Genomic DNA, 18,770 nt, shown 5'->3' with positions numbered 1-18,770 from the left:
CTTTTTTTTATTCTTAAAGAGTTAACTTAAAGCTGTTGAAAATTAAAATATATATATATATTTAAAAACTCAAGATATATTTTAAAGGCGCATGCTATTCATATAAAATTGCTTGATTTCTTTGAGAATTGTTAAGAGTTAAGAGCTTACTACTTTACAGTGAATACTAGTAGATTAGAAGATTGTACTATTTAAAAGAACCATGTGAAAGTTTTACAAGTTACACCTGGGCTTAACCTAAGCTGTTGTAGTCTGAGCTAGTTGAGACGGAAGTCCGAGTTCAGGCTCGCAACTATTGTTTATACAAATACCTGCTATTATCATAGTAATTACACAACTGTAAGCTGGTATTAAGCTGACCAACAGCTGTGCAAGGTTCACATTCGCAGTTTGAAAACGTTTTGTTGTTGCATTCATATCATGAAAGCTGCAAAAGAAGAAGAAAAATATTGTTAGATATACCCCGAATGCAAGTATTAGAAGACTTGTATCATTGTTACTTAATAATATACTCGGCTGTTTAAATTGCATTCCAACTATCATAACACTTAATTATATTGTACTTACATTCAACCATTTCGAGTCCTTGGTTATGATTTTAATAGGCATTACAGGATAATCAGTTGGAAATCTACTCTAATAAACTATTCAGCACAACCGTACTTTTAGCCCATAAATGTTTTTGTACTCTGCGGCTGGGAGTGCGCACTCGTTCGGTGGAAAAGAAAATGTAATTATATTTAAGAATCATAAATTGTCAATCACATAATGTGGCCAAGGCAATGGCTTTAGAATGCGATAAGCTCATTAATTTCTAGCACTTTGCGGTAGTTTTTGTGCCAAAAGGAAATTAAACGGACATCTAGAGTGGGGATTCCTGTCATTTGTGGTTAGTGGCCGCTTGGCACTTCATTCACTCCATTCACTCCGTTTGGCACATTCAGAGTTCATTCAGCACATTCAGTTCATTTGGTGGTCAGTCATTAAAACGGCTTGGGGCTCAGTTCAGTTCGTTTCTGGGTTTGTGGTTTTCGGAGTTGATTTGATTATGCTTTGGACTTTTGCATATTTTTAGCTCATATCGTACAGTCGGATTCGGAGATGGGTTCGATTCGGCTGGTATGCAATGCATGTTATGCCCCTTACATTCAGCCAACGCCCTCGCAGTGCCCATGGAGCATGTGTGTGAGTGCGTGTGACAGAATGTTGACACTTGAATGCGGTCGGCCTGGTTGTGGGTGGTTTAATTACCGTTTGCTCTTGCGGTTTTAAATTTGGAGCTGCCAAATTGAGCATGAAATAATAATAGAATCGGGACGTACGCATTTGGCATTGCGCAGGGACACGTTGCATGTACGCGGCTGGGACCACGTGCATAATTAATAAATAAATACACTGCAACAAAAACCTGCTGCCAGATACTTACTAGCTGCCTGTCGTCTGTGGTTGTGCGGGCATCGACGCTCGGCGTCTGTTTATCTAGGCAGCCCAACTATTTATAATGGAAAGGCTGCCAAATAAAAATGAAAATAGCTTTCTATCTTTTTTCGTATTTGTATCTATAAAATTGGCTCTGTCGCTGGCAACGTTGCTGCCGTTGCCGCTGCCGCTGCTGCTGCTGCTGCGGCCAGCACTGAGCTAACAAGCAAATTAACGAATCAGATAAATGTAGCTACTATGCAAAACAATGCCACGTACATGAATCTCTCTAGATGAACAAATTCAAATTTAACAATTTTACAGCATAGCATTGCCCGCACTGCCTGCAAAGCACCTCATATGCCACCCACACCCAACAGCACACCCAGCCCCACCCACACCCCGCATAGCACCCGTGGCACCCGTGGCACTCGTGGCTATAATGCGCCCCGATCAGTTCAGCTAAAACAAATAAACAATAATTGGCTGCGTTCAATTCCTCAGTATTTCGTTTATGCGTTCCGTTTATTGCCACCGCGACGCGTCGCTTCTGCCGCTGCTGCGTCGACGTCGCTTATTCTGGCCAACAGCAGCAGCAGCAGCAGCAGCAGCAGCAGCAGCAGCGGCAGCAGCAGCAACAGCGGCAGCAGCAGCAACAGCGGCAGCGGCAGCGGCGGTACCCAGTAAGCAAGTCCGTATCCGCGTCTGCGTTCACGTTCGAATCCGCTTTGGTACGTCGATTGCGGCCCATTAAATGCGCCTCTTACGTACGCAATTTCCAATTTATTCTTTGCGCGTTCGAATTTTGGAAGCGCTACGCAAAAGTCGCTGGGCATAGGGGCATAGACTATAACATATACGTGCTGCCAGACATATACGACTCTAAGATATATACAGTATATTGATGTTGTTTATAAAACAAAAAACTTTAATAATTGAACAAATATTACAAACAATTTCTATATCCGAAGCCCATGGAAAGGGCTGTTTCCCTGAAAAAATGTAACCCAAAGTTAAAAACTCGCTATGGCAGCTATGCCCTACTTCATATGAGTCGATCATTTAATGTGTGCTTATAGTCTAAATATTGCATTTGCATTTATTTATAGTAATGTGCTATGTATTTAGGTACATGTATCTAATATGTGTATATATATTTTATATATGGTATATTTATTTTGCAACTGTGCACATAATTGAATAGCTTAAATTTGGTTGTACAATTGAGATCTGAATTTGTTCTAGAATTTTACATTTATTTACACTGTTTAGATTTCGGATCTTCCTGTTTGAAACTTTCCGTTCTTCTGATGAAAGATGCGGAGCAAAGTTATGGTATATTGTAAGCAGAATATTGTTTAGGCACAGACATCAAATATATATATATATATATGTATATATATATGTATATGGAACAAGGTTGTGTTAATGGTTTAGGTTTTTTATGTCCAAAGCGGAAGCAATCTGTTTGTTCGCTTTGAGAGGTTAATTTGAAAATTCGGGGAATGTGTATTGATTTTAATTGTTATTGAATTGAATAATTTTCTTCTTGTCTTGGCTTGTGTAAAGTTTCCTTTCTATGCCGTGAACCTAAAAAGGGTATACTGTTTTTTGGCAAATGTAGAGCATACACTCTCCTATAAAGATCAGGATAGGAAGCTGAGTCGATCTAGCCCCGCCCGTCTGTCTGTCCGTCTTCGTTCAAACGGTCTAGAAAGCCACAAAAGCTAGAGACATGACAGTTTCGATCAAAATCGATTTTGAGACATGGAGTTAAGGGAAGAAGCACAACAGCTGAATGTGTGTATGTTTAATATATATTTATGTATGTGAAAAAGGTAGTTAGAATGCTTGCAAAGGTAGCTCGGCTATCTCGAATTCAGGTTATCTTCTAGTTGGGGAACTTGTGACAGCTCTGATTGTGTATTAAATACGTTAAATATCATTAATATTATATGCATATTTTATAATATATAATAACTATATAATAACTAATATACATATTTATTTGGTTTTTGGCTAGAATACTGTGTGACTTCTTAGCGCGTTCTAGTAAATTAGTACGCAAATCCATCAGACTTTATTTTTATTATATTCTTAAATTGAATTCCAGCCCGGAACGCTGTCCACCTAATATTTGACTTCTTTTCTGCATCACAGCGAAGTGTGTGAATTCTTAATGATCTTTCACAAAGATCTTTTAAAATTCGTGAATATTCCACAACTGCTTGTGGAATTTTGCGTTTCAGCTTGCAGCTACAGCACAAATGGTACCTTGGGTGCTCTGCATAGAAAATCGCAGCTTCTAAGCGCGGTGAGTACGGGCAGAGGCCACCTGTTGTCGGGTAGCGGCTACAGAATTCGTCGAAGTGCGAAGGTAATGGGGTTTTTATGGCAAACAAATTTGCGCTTTGCTGTATCTGTTGCGCTTGATTGTTTATTTGTAGCTACGCCTTTTGTTTTTAATGCTCCGACGATGGGCGTCTCGTACGCTTTTAATTATTTACTATATTTAGGCAGCGAGCCCGATAGAAGCTAACGATGCTACATACATACGATCATCGGGCATTGTTGCTGTTAGTTTGCCGCAATTAGTTAGCAGCAGCAGCAGCAACAACAACAACAGCAGCAGCAGCAGCAACAACTGTCGGCACCTGCACAAAAATGCAAAGTAAATTCTCAATTCTCGATTCTCAATTCTCAATCTACAATTTCTTATTGTAGTTCCGCCTACGTCGGCGCTGTGGCAGCTCTTCCGCTGCTGCTGTTGCTGTTGCTGCTGTCGACGCCGCTGCCGGCTGCCACCGGGCGGACTGGTTGGATTGGTGCCACTCGGCTGCCGTTTGCCATTCGCACAAGTTGCATGTTAGGCGCGTTTTTGGCTGCCTTCTCATTGTTATTTTATTTTCGGTTCGCGTGCGTTGTGCATATTTTAAAGTACTATTTTTTTTTAATTCTTTCACAGTTTTTTTTTTTTTTTTTTGTACTTTATTTTATATTGTACTTTTGGCCTCTCTCTCTCTCTCTCTCTTGCCAGAGTTGTTTAACTTGGTGCTGGTCGCCGTTGTTGGCGATCTTTTGTTTTAATTTATTTTATAAATTTTCTTCATGTTTTTTTTTTGGTTTTTGTTTTTGTTTTGTGTGGTGCCGTGCAAATTTCTCAAAGTTCGTTCAGTTTTGCGCGCCTCGTCGCTTTTCTAATTAAATGTGCGCGCTAACCCGTTAAATGGTTTTTGGCCCGTTTATTTATTTAAGCCGCAACTCTGATAACTGTTGGCCGTAGGTTTCGAGCTTCGGATTTTGTTTGTGCGCGGCTTTTGCGGTGTCTATACGATAATTGCCAATAAATTAAATTGCATCAGTTTAATTAGAATATTTATAATTGTTTCGTTTTCGACTGCTCAGGAAATAACAACAAGCACAACCTTAAAAGCATTGACCGCAATTGCATGTGGGCGTGGTCGCCACAAGTGCACACAGGTTCGTAAATACGCTTTATAATTAGTCATTTACTGACGTCTGCCCTTTATAGTCACACACTCTCTCTCTCCCTCTGCCTCTCTCTCTCGCCTTTTAACCCACTCGGACACAGGCAACGCATGTGTGGATTATGTGGTATCAGAAATCACCCGCTTGACATGATTTAATTTTCCAGGTAGTTATCTTATATCAGTGAACATATCATGGGATTAAACAGATTTCTAAAGCACTCATAATTTTGGCCTTGAGAGGGATTCAAAAGAAGGGGAGGCAGAGTGGGAGAGGGAGTGCGGTTAAAAGACCGCATTAAACTCAAAAGATTTTATCTGGCAGAGGCCGACTAATATCAGCTGGTTAAATAATGTCGTAATAGCGGCTGTTAACCGGCTTTGTCCGGGTCAAGTGGTCACTCTTCTACTTTGATTTTCGCTTCCTTTTTCAATGTCTACGTAGAAATTTGCTTTTATTTCTGTTCGAAGGCTGGGCATTCTTACTTAAGGAACAAATTTCTTTACGTGCATTTTGGGGGAGGAAAAACGAGTTTAATTTAATCTCAATAATTTAAAATATGCATGTACACCTGTTTATATATATACAAATATATATCAGTCTGGTTTGTCATGGCTGCATTGCTTGAAGTAGGCCTATTATTATTTAATGAGCTGTGGGAAATATAGTTTTGGAGTCCACAGTTCGCTGAATGCTTGTACTTGGGCTGTATTAACGCGGCGAGCTCTTTTCAATATAAGAGATATTTTCAGCTGCGATGCAAATATTCTGCCCATGGTTACAACTTAGCTATCTTGATACGAAAACGGGGAATATAGAAATATATACAAAATTGAACATCTGTTGATAGCTGGCATCAATTTACTGGCCGCTTGAACGGGAATGATGTAAGAAAGGAAGGAATGAATGGAAGGAACTCTGTAAAGTTTGGACAACACGTTAATTTTGAATGGATGGAGACTTAGACTGATGACGTTTCCGCCGGCTGCGCGGCACTGCATTTGCTTGGGGCAGCTGACCCAGCAGCAGGAAATCAATTGCCAGACGCCATTTGACAGCTGCATGAGTTGGTTAATAGAGTGGTTGGGCGGTGGTTAGGCATGCTTACCTGCACTCTCGACGGCGAGCAGGAACCACGATAACGAGGCCACAAAGCGCATAAAGTAGAAAGCATCGTTAATCAGCCAAGTGGAAAGTCCGGGACAGTAATGGAATATGAATTTAGCCCACGCCCACTTGGAATGGCCCAGCGCGTGCAGTGCCTGATCGAATATGTTAAAAAATGGCTGCCATATGGAAAGCAGCACATAATCCACCACAAAGAGCATTACGAACAGCTCAAGCAGCAGCAGGAGCTTCCGCACCAATGGCGCGTACCGTTTTAGCCGCTGCGGTCGGTACTGGGCCAAGGTTAGCAGCAGGCCGTTGGCAAAGAATATGGTCGACCAGTTGAGGGCCTGCGGCTCGGGCAGCTCATCGGGCAGCTTCTTGGCATTTAGCATTCGTATCACATGCCACTGGTTCCACTGCAGCAGCAGATCCAGCGTCAGCAACAGCATCGATTCATAGAAGTCTCGCACCAACTCTTCGGCTCGCATCTGCATTCTGCGCATGCGCAACTGTGTCATGGTGCTTGAGGGGTTTCGTCGAATTTAGAATGAAGAATACGGAATTGGCAATTCAGAGTTTGGAGTACGCTATAGATGCTGTGTGTTTGTGGAAGTATCGAAAGATTTTGTGTGATTTGTCGGAATATACAGAAATAAATACATTTGAGAGTTGAAAGTCAGACTTTAAGCCACCCTTGATATCTCTGGTAGTGCCAGTGTCCCTTCTGAACATCCACCCATCGTATATGAAACAAGACTAGTAGTCGAGCAAAAGATGTTGGTGTAGTAAGAAGTTGTCAATTTTATAGTGCCCACCTTTGAATTACATTAACATATGTTCCTAATATACACAGCACTTAAGTAAAATAAGATGTACTGAGTGTGCTAGAATAAAAGTTAGAAAGGGGAATTAAATGAGAGAAAGAGAGTGAAAAAAAATAGGAAGAGCGAGAGATTTCCAACACAAATTTTTAATTGAACACACATTCAAATAAGTAAAGCCTGTGAGCCTTACACGAATTAATGAGAATCGCATAGAAGAGCATTCGGTGGCGCAGCGAATGTTTTGAACGCGTTTAAGGCCCATTCTAGGGCTGTAGTAATTTTTATTTTGAACTAATCTCTTACAATATATGAAAGCCTTCTTTATGTTATTGGGCATGGAATGTAATAAATATTGCATCCTGCATATTTTTATTTAGAGTTTTAACTCAGTTTATTGGTGGTTTTTTTGCTTGCAAAACGGAGGAAAGATTACGCATGCATTTTGCACGCACGTGCTGGTTCAGCTCGCAGACTGGGAACTGTCCACGAAATCAATTTCTCTGTCAAATCAGCAGACTGAATGAATAGGGGGCGCCCAAATTTGGCTCCACATTCTATGCCCGCCCCTACCATGTTAAGCTGCCATAATACATTCTCATAGTAAAAAGAGCGGAAAGGACACCCTAATCCTCCCTCTTTAAGTCAGAAACTACAATTCTCGACTTGCCTTTGGCTTGCTGGCTGTTTCAATCAAAGCAGTTGTTGTCATACCCTGTACTCACATGGGCTCACGTGCAGTCCCACAGAAATCACATTTCATTCAACATATCACAAGCTACAGATGTATGTCCCATAAATTTCAATATCATTTTATAGCTATTAATATGTAATATATTTTTTATCTATTTGTATTGATAAGACCCTATAGTATCCGGATGACGAATAGGGTATCTGTTGGTCGTTCAGTCTCGCTTTGAGTATTCTAGCTTATTGTTATTGCTCTTGTTTTTCGCATTTTCTGCACAACAAAACAGCAGACCCCAAAGTCACCGGCGTCAAGTCAACAAAGCCTGCCACCGACTACAAAAATATCCATGGCAACGGCTGCCCAAAAAAGAATGTGCACCACACAAAAATGTTCGAAGCATTCGCGATTAAAACTCCTTTGATATTTATATCTCTCATAAGTGAATTGCCTATCTGATATAATTATAGATATGAAAGTCACTAGCATATGCATATTTTAATATGATAAGAGTGAGCTATAAGAGGGAAAACATAATTTAAATTTATTTATTTGTATGCTAGTCTCATACTCTTCTCTTACCATGTTACCAATATGTCAAATCTATTTCCTCAAAAAGTTATTGATTTCGTATTAAAAATAGAAGTATAGAAAAATAAGACACTAAAGAAAAAACGCAGCTTCAATTGTGACAGAGTGTAGTTGTAGTTTGAAATCGACACATTTGTCGCCTGTCAATCGGCAGTTTTGCTGTTTAAGTGTGTGCGTGTGAGCTTCTGTGGTTACCATTGAACCTATCCATTGCCTTCATCTTGGGTTCTGCATTTGGAACTGGTCGTCGTCATATTGTGTTTGGCAAATCGTTTGCGATAAAGCCAACTACATAATGTCTCTGTGTAGGCCAGGGTGGGGGCGGTGTGTAAACGTGGTCGGGGAGCATAAAAATGCTAAACCAGCGCTATGCTGGCGTCGCAACGACGCAAACACCCGACTTATATGTCCATGTGTGTTTGTTTGTATGAGTGTGCGTGTGAGGGGAGGAGACGGTTGGACGCAGTATAATGCGCGTTATCCTTGATTGCCTGCTTCGATAGCAGGATATGAGGCGGCTGCAAACAAGCCGCTCAAAGCTTGTTCTTCTTTTTATACCCTGTTCCCATTGCAGCTGGGTGAAGAAGGGTAAAGCAGGCCTAAGAAGTCATCGTAGGTTCTTAACAGCTGGAGATTTTATATGTTGATTTCTTTATGGAACATACAGATTCGTTAGATTTCTTTGGAAAAAGTATTCTCAAGAGTTTTTCATAAATTTTGAATTTATGACGGCACAGGGTATTTCCAGGTCGAGCGACACTGGCCACAGTATTTATACCTTTTTTTTTTAGTGTGACAATCGTGATTTTGCTCTTTTTTTTTGTTTGCGGCTCTTGTTCCTTTTTCTTGGCCTTTGGCCTGTCTTCTTTGTGCTGCTCTTGTGCTCATCATCATTTGCCAAAAGGGCAAGCAAAGAACTCATTGGGATTTGATTGGTGTAACACACGGCTTACAAGTTGCCAACTTGCCAAGACTTACCAAGTTGCTGACCTGTTCCTTCCCGGGGCTAATTGATTTCAGAACTGCAGACTGTCAATGATAGTCGGCCAGGAGGCAACACTGTGGACATGCCCAACTAAACAACTAAGCAACAATTTTTAATTGTGCCCGGGCTAAGTTGCCGTCATCGTCGCCATCATCATTGGCGAGGCTGGGGCCAAATGCAAATGAGCGAGCGCCCCGAGAAATATGAACGAGGTCAATGATTGTTTACACAACACTCGAATGCTGTTTACTCGGAGCCATCCAGCGAACTAGGCAAAGTGCTAGGGTTTGGATGAGACGGCGAGACGGCAATACGGATCGACAGGGCGACAGGGCGACTGGGGCACCGGATGACGGGAAAAACAGAGGCTGACTATGGGCGTATGGGCGCATGGGCGGCCCACATAATGCCGCCGCTAGACACCTTCCAGAGCTACGGCCTCTGGTTTGCCGAAGGGCCCCCACCTTTGGTTAGGGCCACTTGGCTCACATGTTGTTAACTACCTCTCGCTGACATGCCCAGCAGCACGTGTGTGTGTGTGTCTCTGTGTGTGTGTGTGTGTACATACGTATCATAAACATAAATGTGTGCTTATATAGATTTAGCACTTGCAACACTTACCCGCCACGACACGGCCTTAAATAAGTAGCCTGATTACTCCACAATTGACTGGATCAGGTGTCATCTGGCTATTAAAAGGTCACAAGCTGTTTTATGTGTGCCTTACAATGTTTAAAAGACTCGCTGTCCAATGAGTTGCAATGGCAGAAATAAACCATAAAATGAAAATTTTAAGGTTTTCTAAGATTCTTCATGGGCTGAACCTATTGAAAATGGGTACAACTGTTGCTGTATGTGTGTAGGATATACCTTCTCTTAGTTAGACGCACTAGGATAGTATTGGAGAATACTCATACATACTCAACTTTCCATAGATTAGTTCAAAATAAGTCAATAATTTGTTCGATAAATTTCCCCATTTCCATAATATCGATAATTATCGATTTTTAAACATAGCATAGCTCGAAGCTTATATGGACATTATAAGCTGATGAATATTTGATTCTTAGATATCTTATCACTTCCTGGGATAAGATTGGGTGCTTCTATTCTTGCGAATAATATTCTTCAACATTTTCCCTCAGATCTACATCCTGCTTTGTCTTCACCAAAGAGAGGGAGAAAGAGATAGAGGGTAGATTCGTTTTTTTTATATAGATACGGCTCAATAGTTTGGCATATGTCTGGCTGTCAAGATTTCTTTAAATGTGCTCCCGATCGTTGCTAACAAGATGCTGCACGTGTTTCGCCGTCCGCCATGTCAATCAAATGCACAAAGGTCGCTTGGGTGCAAAGTTGAACGCAGGTCTCGTAGTCCACAAATGCGCGCTGCAACGTTGAGGGGTCATTGTAATTGGGGGGCGTGACAATTGTGACTGTAATGAAACAAGAAGAAGAAGTAATGGCAAATGGCGCAATCCTTTCGCGCTTTGTCTATTCCGAATGTTACGTATACGCCATGGTTAACGCTTCACGTTGAGCTCATCGCCTGGGTTTGACATTAAAGTGCTGCCAGTGCTGGCGCCGGCATTTACCAAGTGTCTGAGCTCTCGCCCCGTGGGCAGTCACCAGTTCGCTGGCCAATTTGCAGTCATCCACACACACACACACCCACACACACCCGCACACACCTACATACCCCCGACCAACCCATTCAAGCTACTCCACGGCTGTCCGCACACGGAGCATATTGCGTTTGGCTGTGTGTGTGTGTTTGTGTGCACTTGCGTGTGTGTCTGTGCTATCATCGCTTAAACCACTTTGCAGTGCGTCCATTCATTTATTTCCATTTCGCGGGCATATCTTCATAATAATGCTCTGTGTGGGCTAATGCGGCCACGCCCATAGGATTCGTTTGCATTGCCGTCGAGTCATTTGCCAAATTCAAAAGCCGCACGCAACAAATTAAATAATTAGGCGCTTAATTATTTTCGCCAAGTATTTTTTTACGTGCAGTTAATTTGGTTCGTGGCGTAGATTGTGGGTGCGAGGGTGTTTTACTGAGTCTTTGAAATCTTTAATTGTATTTTAATTGGAATCTTACAATATTTGAATTGCCAGATAAACAGACAGCTGGCCAGGCATTTAATGCTAGCCCCGCATTAGCTGGTAGCCAATGTACAGAAGAAAGAGACAGCAAATCTGTGTGTGTGAGTAATTTGTAGTAATTGGGTGGAATGAAAAGCAAAAGCATATTAATCCAATTGAGCTACTTGCAACCAAATTGATTTCCGAGCTCAAATGTTGCCACACAAAACGCAATATGATCGAAATTTCAAATATCACAGTTTCAAAGAATTTACCCATAAAAACATACACTCACAGAAAATCAAACACATATATACACACTCAAGAGTATATGCAAGCTGAAGTGCCACGATTTCGTTCTCTATTTGCACTTCATTTTTGCCGTCTTGTGCTTTTAGTTTCTTATTGGAATTTTCCAAAGGACATTTTTTTCTATTTTCTTTAATTTACATTTCTCTCTCTCTCTGTATGAAGAGATAAAGCAGCTGAAGTGAAGTGCTCCGATATGCGAATCGTGCTTAATGACCGATTCAATTGAGTTATCGGAAAACAAGAAGAAACTGTTTGCTTTGGCGTGCCGAATATGAAATACCCTAATTGACACATGGCTTAGATGTGCTTATAGCTTTATGTTCAGCCGATACAGTAGTCCGATTTAATACGCTTTTGATAGTTAATAGATATTTTAAAAAATTGCAAGTTTGCTCCAGATATCTTAGAAATTAATATATTCTTCATACAACCTATGACAGCTATATATATATAGTTGTGCAGTCCGGTTCATTATGACAAAATATAACATTCAAAATATTTTGAAAAGGCCAAACAGAAATGTGTGCTTATTATATTCTAAAAAATTTTATATTTTTCTTTTGAAGAGTAAAATCGCATTCATAAGTTTCTTATTAACAAGCTTTTGAGAATATTGCGTGTCAATTGCAAGAGAACGGCAGATATTCTTGATCAGTATCAAGAGAAAAGTCAATATAGCCACAATCGTCTGTCCGATCCTTTATGATTATGGGTGATATAGATTTTTGGGCTTGGGATGACCAAACAAATGCTAAGACTTCGACACAAATTCCTAGTTCCAAATCTTATATAGATAAACGAACGGACAGTAAGACAGACGCGTTATTACTTATTAAACCGAACCTTAGAATAAGGTATTTTCGAAATGTACAAAGTAATGCACAAAGTCTTTTAGACATGGAAATGACCAACATTTATTAGCCAAGTTCGTATATTAGAAGATAAAGTATGTACATTGAATATGATCAGATATATATGATTTGCTGAAAATTTATAAATAATACTTGAATGGTCCTAGCTACTACTTATATTGAGTGAAGTCTTGTTAAATGCGTAGCACAAATTGCGTTGCCAATAAGCGAGTCAGTTGTTGCCAAATGCACTTGAGCTACTCGATGCAACCAATTTAGAGATACGAGAGCACTGCTCAGCATGTCACGTATTTATTCATGTCAGCACTTGAGCTTTAACTGGCTCTTGAGAGGCTGCCGCCATGTTTTGCTCTGCTCATTAGACAGCTTAACGACTGTCGCGACTTGGCAGACTTGCAGACTTGCTGTGCTCGGTGCTTGGCAACAACTGGGTGCTGGCATTGGTGAAAACCAAATTGCAATTGCATTGCCTTAGTGTAAGCGGGTCGTCTTCGCTGACTGCAAAACTTATTATGCGAGTTTGCGGGCTTACGAGCTGAGCCCAGATGCATTACCATCACCAGGAGCAGCAGTTATATAAACACCATTACCAACACCTAACATTCTGCTGTCCGAACGTAGTCGCCGCCGCCGGCGGCGTTTGCCATAAACTCAACGGAAATTTAGCCGGCCAGGGCTAGGCTCTGCTCGTGGGCCATGTGCAGGGAGTGCAGTGTGCAATGTGCGCACTAATTACGACAAGGTCGGTGCACTAATTAACAATGGCTTTGAGGCAGCTAAACGATATGCCGCCCAAGCGACCAGGCGGACGCTACTCGAGCTTAGCGCAAACATGGCCCAGCGACCGTCAGCCAGAGCCCCACAGACCAGCGACCAGAGACCAGAGACCAGGAACTAGGGACCAGGCACCAGAGACTAGAGACCAGAGACCAATGACGACTGCCACGTGCTCATGCTCTACACACCGGGCCATACATAAATAAGTATAATTAAATGTGTGTGTGTGTGTGTGTGTGTGTGTGTGTGTGTGTGTGTGTGTGTTGTGTGAGGTATGATTGCATCTACATTTTTTGTAGTAGTGGAAGTGGTTGTTATTTTTGCACAGGTTTTACCTAACACGAATCATTTTCGCGAAAGTGTGTTTCACAAACTGAGGCTAGAGCCTTTTATTTCTGTATTAATTAGTCTTGCAGCAGGGCTATAATTACAATACCTTTATTTTTACCCTGAACCCATTGAAAATGGGTTAAGAATATATAATAGTTTCATGCAACTGTATGTAACAGGTATTCTTGGGCAGGACGACTCGTTGAGTCCATCGAGCCATGCGCGTCTGTCAGTCTGTAGTCGAGCAAATAAGCTGCAAAAGCTATCGGACTATAGAAACCGAAGTTTATAAAGAATTCTAATACATTTGGGGTAAACGAAATTAGAAGGAGAAGAAAAATCTGTCACATGTGTATGAGCCCGAGAGCTGAACTAATGATAAATGCGGCTCATCTTCTAAGTTCTGGATTTGATTAAACCTAATCTATTTCTATTTGCAGACTATATGTCCTGTCAATTTTAAATGTGTAGTGGGATCGATAACTAAATGGTTACCTATGCTCTGTTTTATGAGAGCTAAGCAAATAGTTTGCATAGTTGGCAAAATCAAAAAACCCATCATAACGGCTAACAAATATTTTATGTGATAGAATATTATAATGAATAATCGTATTTCATATATCATATGTAAAAGTTTTTGTCTAGGGGTCCTCACATATCAAATCTAAGCTTCGACTGTGCCGACGACATCAATTCAACTGTCAACTGCTTTTAGCGCTATGATAAATATATTTCCAGCTGTAGCTGCTGCATCGTAGATTGTTGTTGTAGTAGTTAATAATAACTGGAGGGCCTGGCAGAGGACCCAAGCTGGGCCCGGGGCGCGGGTGCTGCTGATTAGATGCGATTAGATGGATGAGATTTGGGTTTTACTTTTTTGCCTTTTGACTGCGGGCAGGCGCCAAAAATGGATGCCGCTCTTTTAACGGACGAAAGCTTAAAAGCTCGCAATTCAACAAAAAGCTTGTGTTGAGTAAATCGTCGAGAGAGCGCCAGAGCGTCAAAGCTGCCGGATGGGCTGCGGAGGGGTGGCTGGGTTGAGCGCGTGGGAGTTAGCGCTCGTAATGTCAATTGCTTGGGCTCTAAGTCTGTGTGCAGCATTTTTAAGCCTGTGCCTTTTCTTAGCGTTCGCTTATATCCCAGACAAAAGAACGCACTTACACACACACATACACACTCACACACACACACAAACACGACACACACAAACGGAGGCATACACTGTCCGCGGATTTATTAATGCGATAATATAGCGCATACGCCGCATGGGCTGCTGACTGTTTCCTTTTAATTTAATATTTGTTTTGTTTGGCAAAGGTGGGTAAAATTAATCAAAAAGAAAATAATAGTAAGTGAAAAATAACAAATTTCACAGCATAATTGAAAAGCATTGTCAGACAGAGACGGAGCGGAGAGCTCATTTAATATAACTCATAAAGAAATATTATTGAAATAAATTTCCGAGCATTGTGGCAACAGCCAGACAGGTTGGAGTCGCCCGTGTTGCGATCCACACAATGCAAATGTGCAACCGCTGCCAGCCACAAATCAGCGTAGATAAACTTTCATTTACATTTTAACGAAACGAATTGTTAAGGCAGTCTCACAACAGTTTACAACAGGCTCCGTACTTGGCCTAAAGTTCAAGTTCACAAAATTCAAGCTGCGAGCCTATACTAAAATTCCCTTGCTTATTAGAGTTCCTTTAGATATATGTAGAAGGACTTGAAATATTATTAAATAAATACATATTAACAATATCTCGACTTCAGATCAGAAAGAGCTTAAATATAATATGAACAATTACTTTCTTAAAAACTAGACATATTTCGAGCATTTCGTTGAACGTTTCTTTAAGCTGACCCACAACTAAAATGCATTTTTTTTTTTTTTAATTTTAAAATATTCTAGAGCAAATTTATTTACATATGTTCAGTATAATCTACTTTAATTGGAATTCAGTTTAACATAAATTGGATAAACATTAAAAAAAGAAGAGACAATAAATACGGCAAAAGTTGGGCATATTTGGTTGCTCTTCTTCTTCGAAATTTGCTAGCCCTGGTTATAAAATTGTTGGTGGCATTGCTCATTTGTATGCAGGCTGGGTTGCAGCGTGTGGCATTAAAATAAATCGTGCATTTATTTATTTATTTAAACTATTCCGGCGATATCAGTGTTGTTTTGCTAACACATCGACGGCGACTGCGACGCTGGCAGCGACTGCGACTGCGGATGCGGATGCGGCTGCTGTGCCCCGAGCGAGGCTAGGCTTTTTTTCGGCTAACGTTCGAAAGCTCGCTCCAGGAGCATATCCGACTGTAACGATGCGCGTCTCTTCAACTTCACAGTGTGCCTGTGTATTAGTCTGTGTGTGTGTGTGTGTGTGTGTGTGTGTATTAGTGTTGAACTTCCTCGTCGTTTGGCGTCCTCGTCGGTGGTATCAACAAGGACATTCGACCTACTGTTGATTGCGCACCGAAGCTTTCAGTTGATTTTGAGACCGTGCCACGTACGGAACACGAGGGCTGCCAGTTGCCGGAGTCAAGAGCGAGCGCCCAAGCAGCATGCAGCGTGTTTCTTAAGTCCAAAACATTTTTGCCATTTTTATCATAAATACGGCGTGTGTGTGCGTGTTTGTGTTGCCGTCCGGCTCAAATCCAAGCGTAAAGGTATATTATTCAAGCAATTGCTCGACTCTTGTGTAATTTTTTTTTCTCTTTATGTTATTCATAAATGTTGTTTATTGTTTTTTTTTCTGGTGACATGTGCAAAATAAAGTTGGTTTCGGTGAAGTGTTTTTGGGTGTGGGTGTGTGTTTGTGTAAGCAAAAATACAGACGTCAGGCGATGTCAGACCGAAGAAGAACGCGGCTACTATATTGATAAAGCCACAAACACACACACACACACACACACACAGAGAGACAAACAGACAGACAAGCAGACAAATAGATAGACAGGCAAAGGGACAAGCGTAGGGAGACCGCACTGAAAAACGAGTCTGACAACTTAACGACTTACTTAGTCAAATAGAGAGAGGTACGACGACACAATATAACATGGCCCAAATATAACTAGTGGGTGACAGCGTGTGTGTGCGAGAAAGAGAGAGAGAGAGTGGGAAGAAGAGAGAGCGAGTGAGACAGAGATAGATTTGGCCAAATGCTGCTTAAGTAGAGTAAAGAGACAACCTAATGGACTGGCCAAGCAGGCCATAAAGGGTAACACTCACACACACACACACAGACACACACACACACACACACGTTAACACACACACAAAACTTTGTCTGATAAAATATTCAATTTTTTTTTTTTTAGTTAGTTGGCAAAGGTGTCCGGAAAAATGGGAGATGCTGCCTTTCGACCTTTTACTCTTCACGATTTGCTTTTACTTCTGTTGCGCTTTGTCGTCGTCTTTGTTGTTCTTGTTGTTGTTGTTGTTGTTGCGCTGGTCGCGCTTACGAAATTGAATGAATATAATCAAATCAGAATGAAAGAGGTTATGTAAATGTTTCGGGGCTCACGTGTGTCGGCTCCAATGCTGCGCTCACTCGCGCCGTCTCTTCCTGTTTTCTGTGTGTGCTGGCTCCGCCTCCGCCTCCGCTTCCGCTGTTGCCCCGCTGGCCAACAAGCATATTTATATGGATACACATGTATGGGGAAAACTTGTATCTAGCCATTGTTGCAGTCGCTGTTGTTTTTCATCCCAGTTGCTGTTGTTTGGGATTTTGCATAATTTACAGCGCAAGTTAATAGCCAAACACATGTGCTGAAACATTTGGGGCCTGGTGTTTGAGGCGGCGCTTTGTGTTCTAGTAAACGGTTTTTGGGTTTATCTCTAGATAAACTCGTGTGGTTATGCGTATGTCTCTGTGTGTGTGCCTGCGAATTTACTTGGAATGTTTGACTTTCAACACAACGTAGCAAAGTTTTTGCTGTCACATAGAAAAGACCATTAGCTGGACTTTATTCTCAGTACTAATAATAAAATGTGCAGTACACTCGGTCATAGAGTTTTGCAGCCACATAATAATAAAAGATTTACAGCATGCATAACATCAATCAATCACAGCTCCCCCACACACACACACACACACACACACACAAACAGACACACACACACAGTGAATGACTAACAAAGTCCGAACGAGTCCGGAATTTGCAATTTGCGTTGTGAAGCAAATATTTCGCAAATGAAATTGAAAAACTTCATAAGAAACTGAAAAGTGCAATCACAGCTGAAAATTGCACAAAATGGCAGCTGTGTACGGTCTTTGCCTATCGCATGCCCACAGTTGGCTAAGCCCCATGGCAAAACTCTTTTGGCCAAGTCTTTTTTAGACATCTGAAAAAATTGTGCTCAAAAGGGCAGTCGGTGTCTGGCAATGACAATTAGCTTATGGAAAGGGAAATTATGTGACACGCGAAAAATTGTCTGCTTAGAAATTCCATTTAAACTAAAGCCGCATTGAAAAAGAAGAAACTGTTTATTCCAATTTAAATTCTTGCCATTCGTACGTATCCGTTTAACTATGCAGCTAATAAGGTGTTTAAATAGGTTGATTACAAATATTCCACAATCTATTCAACATACTTGCAGGGTATGCTCATCGAATGTAATTTTAAGCCAATCAAGTAGAGCACAATGCAGGGTATGTTCTCGTTGTTCACAAAGTTGAAGAAAATAGACACACAGTCTTAGATCGACTAGACCTAAGACTCTTATCGACCTGTTTTCAATTGTGCTCCAATTCGTTGAATAACATAGAAAGCCGGATAATGTTACGTAGCATTTTGTATCCTTGCTTGTATCCTCAGCCTCAGCCTTAGAAGTTTGCATTTGATTCGATTAGATGCAGCCGCTGTCATCCCGAAAGCGGTGGATGGCACAAATTCCGAGTATTTAACCAGATGCAATGATTTCATCCTGTTGTGCCGGCATTTCAGTTATTTGTTAGGATGAACTTTTGAAACGAGACCTCCAAAGTCAGGTGGGCAAGGAAATGTGTGTGTGCGTGTGTGTGGGGGAGTGTGCGTGTGTCGAGACCTAGTCGGGCGATTTGTTGAGCAACCACGTCAGCGGCTGCCCTGGCCAAAACAAATTGGCATAGGAACTCGTTGGACAAAGTTCTGGGCCAGTCTTCCTTTAACTTGTTTACAAGTCGTTTGGCAATTATTCAATTAAATGGCGACGCCAGCGGCAATTCTATATAATTTTGACGCACGAAGCGGCAAAAGTTAAAATACATTTAGAGTCAACCGGAAATCGCGTAATGTCTGCAG

The 18,770-nt window shown here is 41.3% G+C and overlaps 2 protein-coding genes across 5 annotated transcripts in view; one reads left to right on the top strand and one right to left on the bottom strand.

Moving 5' to 3' along the window:
* The first annotated feature begins 4,251 nt into the window (after positions 1 to 4,251).
* Frq2 (Frequenin 2) overlaps positions 4,252 to 18,770 on the top strand; it is a 29,264-nt gene continuing 14,745 nt past the window's right edge. Inside the window, exons 1-3 of one of the 4 annotated variants that reach the window (XM_015171138.3) lie at positions 4,252 to 4,356; positions 4,825 to 4,899; positions 4,952 to 5,074. The gene's annotated coding sequence lies outside the window, so the exon portion shown is untranslated. Of the gene's footprint in view, positions 4,357 to 4,657; positions 4,900 to 4,951; positions 5,075 to 15,986; positions 16,155 to 18,770 lie in introns of those variants that run through there. The other 3 variants (XM_015171140.3, XM_032440027.2, XM_002055042.4) reach the window with 3 other exon arrangements.
* Andorra (andorra) lies at positions 5,422 to 6,689 on the bottom strand. The gene is made up of 2 exons (XM_032440023.2): positions 6,017 to 6,689; positions 5,422 to 5,966 (listed from the first exon to the last, which is right to left on the bottom strand). The coding sequence occupies exons 1-2, from the start codon at positions 6,534 to 6,536 to the stop codon at positions 5,848 to 5,850; spliced, it is 639 nt and encodes a 212-aa protein (XP_032295914.1). The 5' UTR covers positions 6,537 to 6,689; the 3' UTR covers positions 5,422 to 5,847.

Source organism: Drosophila virilis, chromosome X, assembly GCF_030788295.1.
Source record: "Drosophila virilis strain 15010-1051.87 chromosome X, Dvir_AGI_RSII-ME, whole genome shotgun sequence".
Taxonomy (NCBI): domain Eukaryota; kingdom Metazoa; phylum Arthropoda; class Insecta; order Diptera; family Drosophilidae; genus Drosophila; species Drosophila virilis.
The sequence above is the reverse complement of the archived record's forward strand: the minus strand, read 5'-3'. Positions and strand labels throughout refer to the sequence as shown.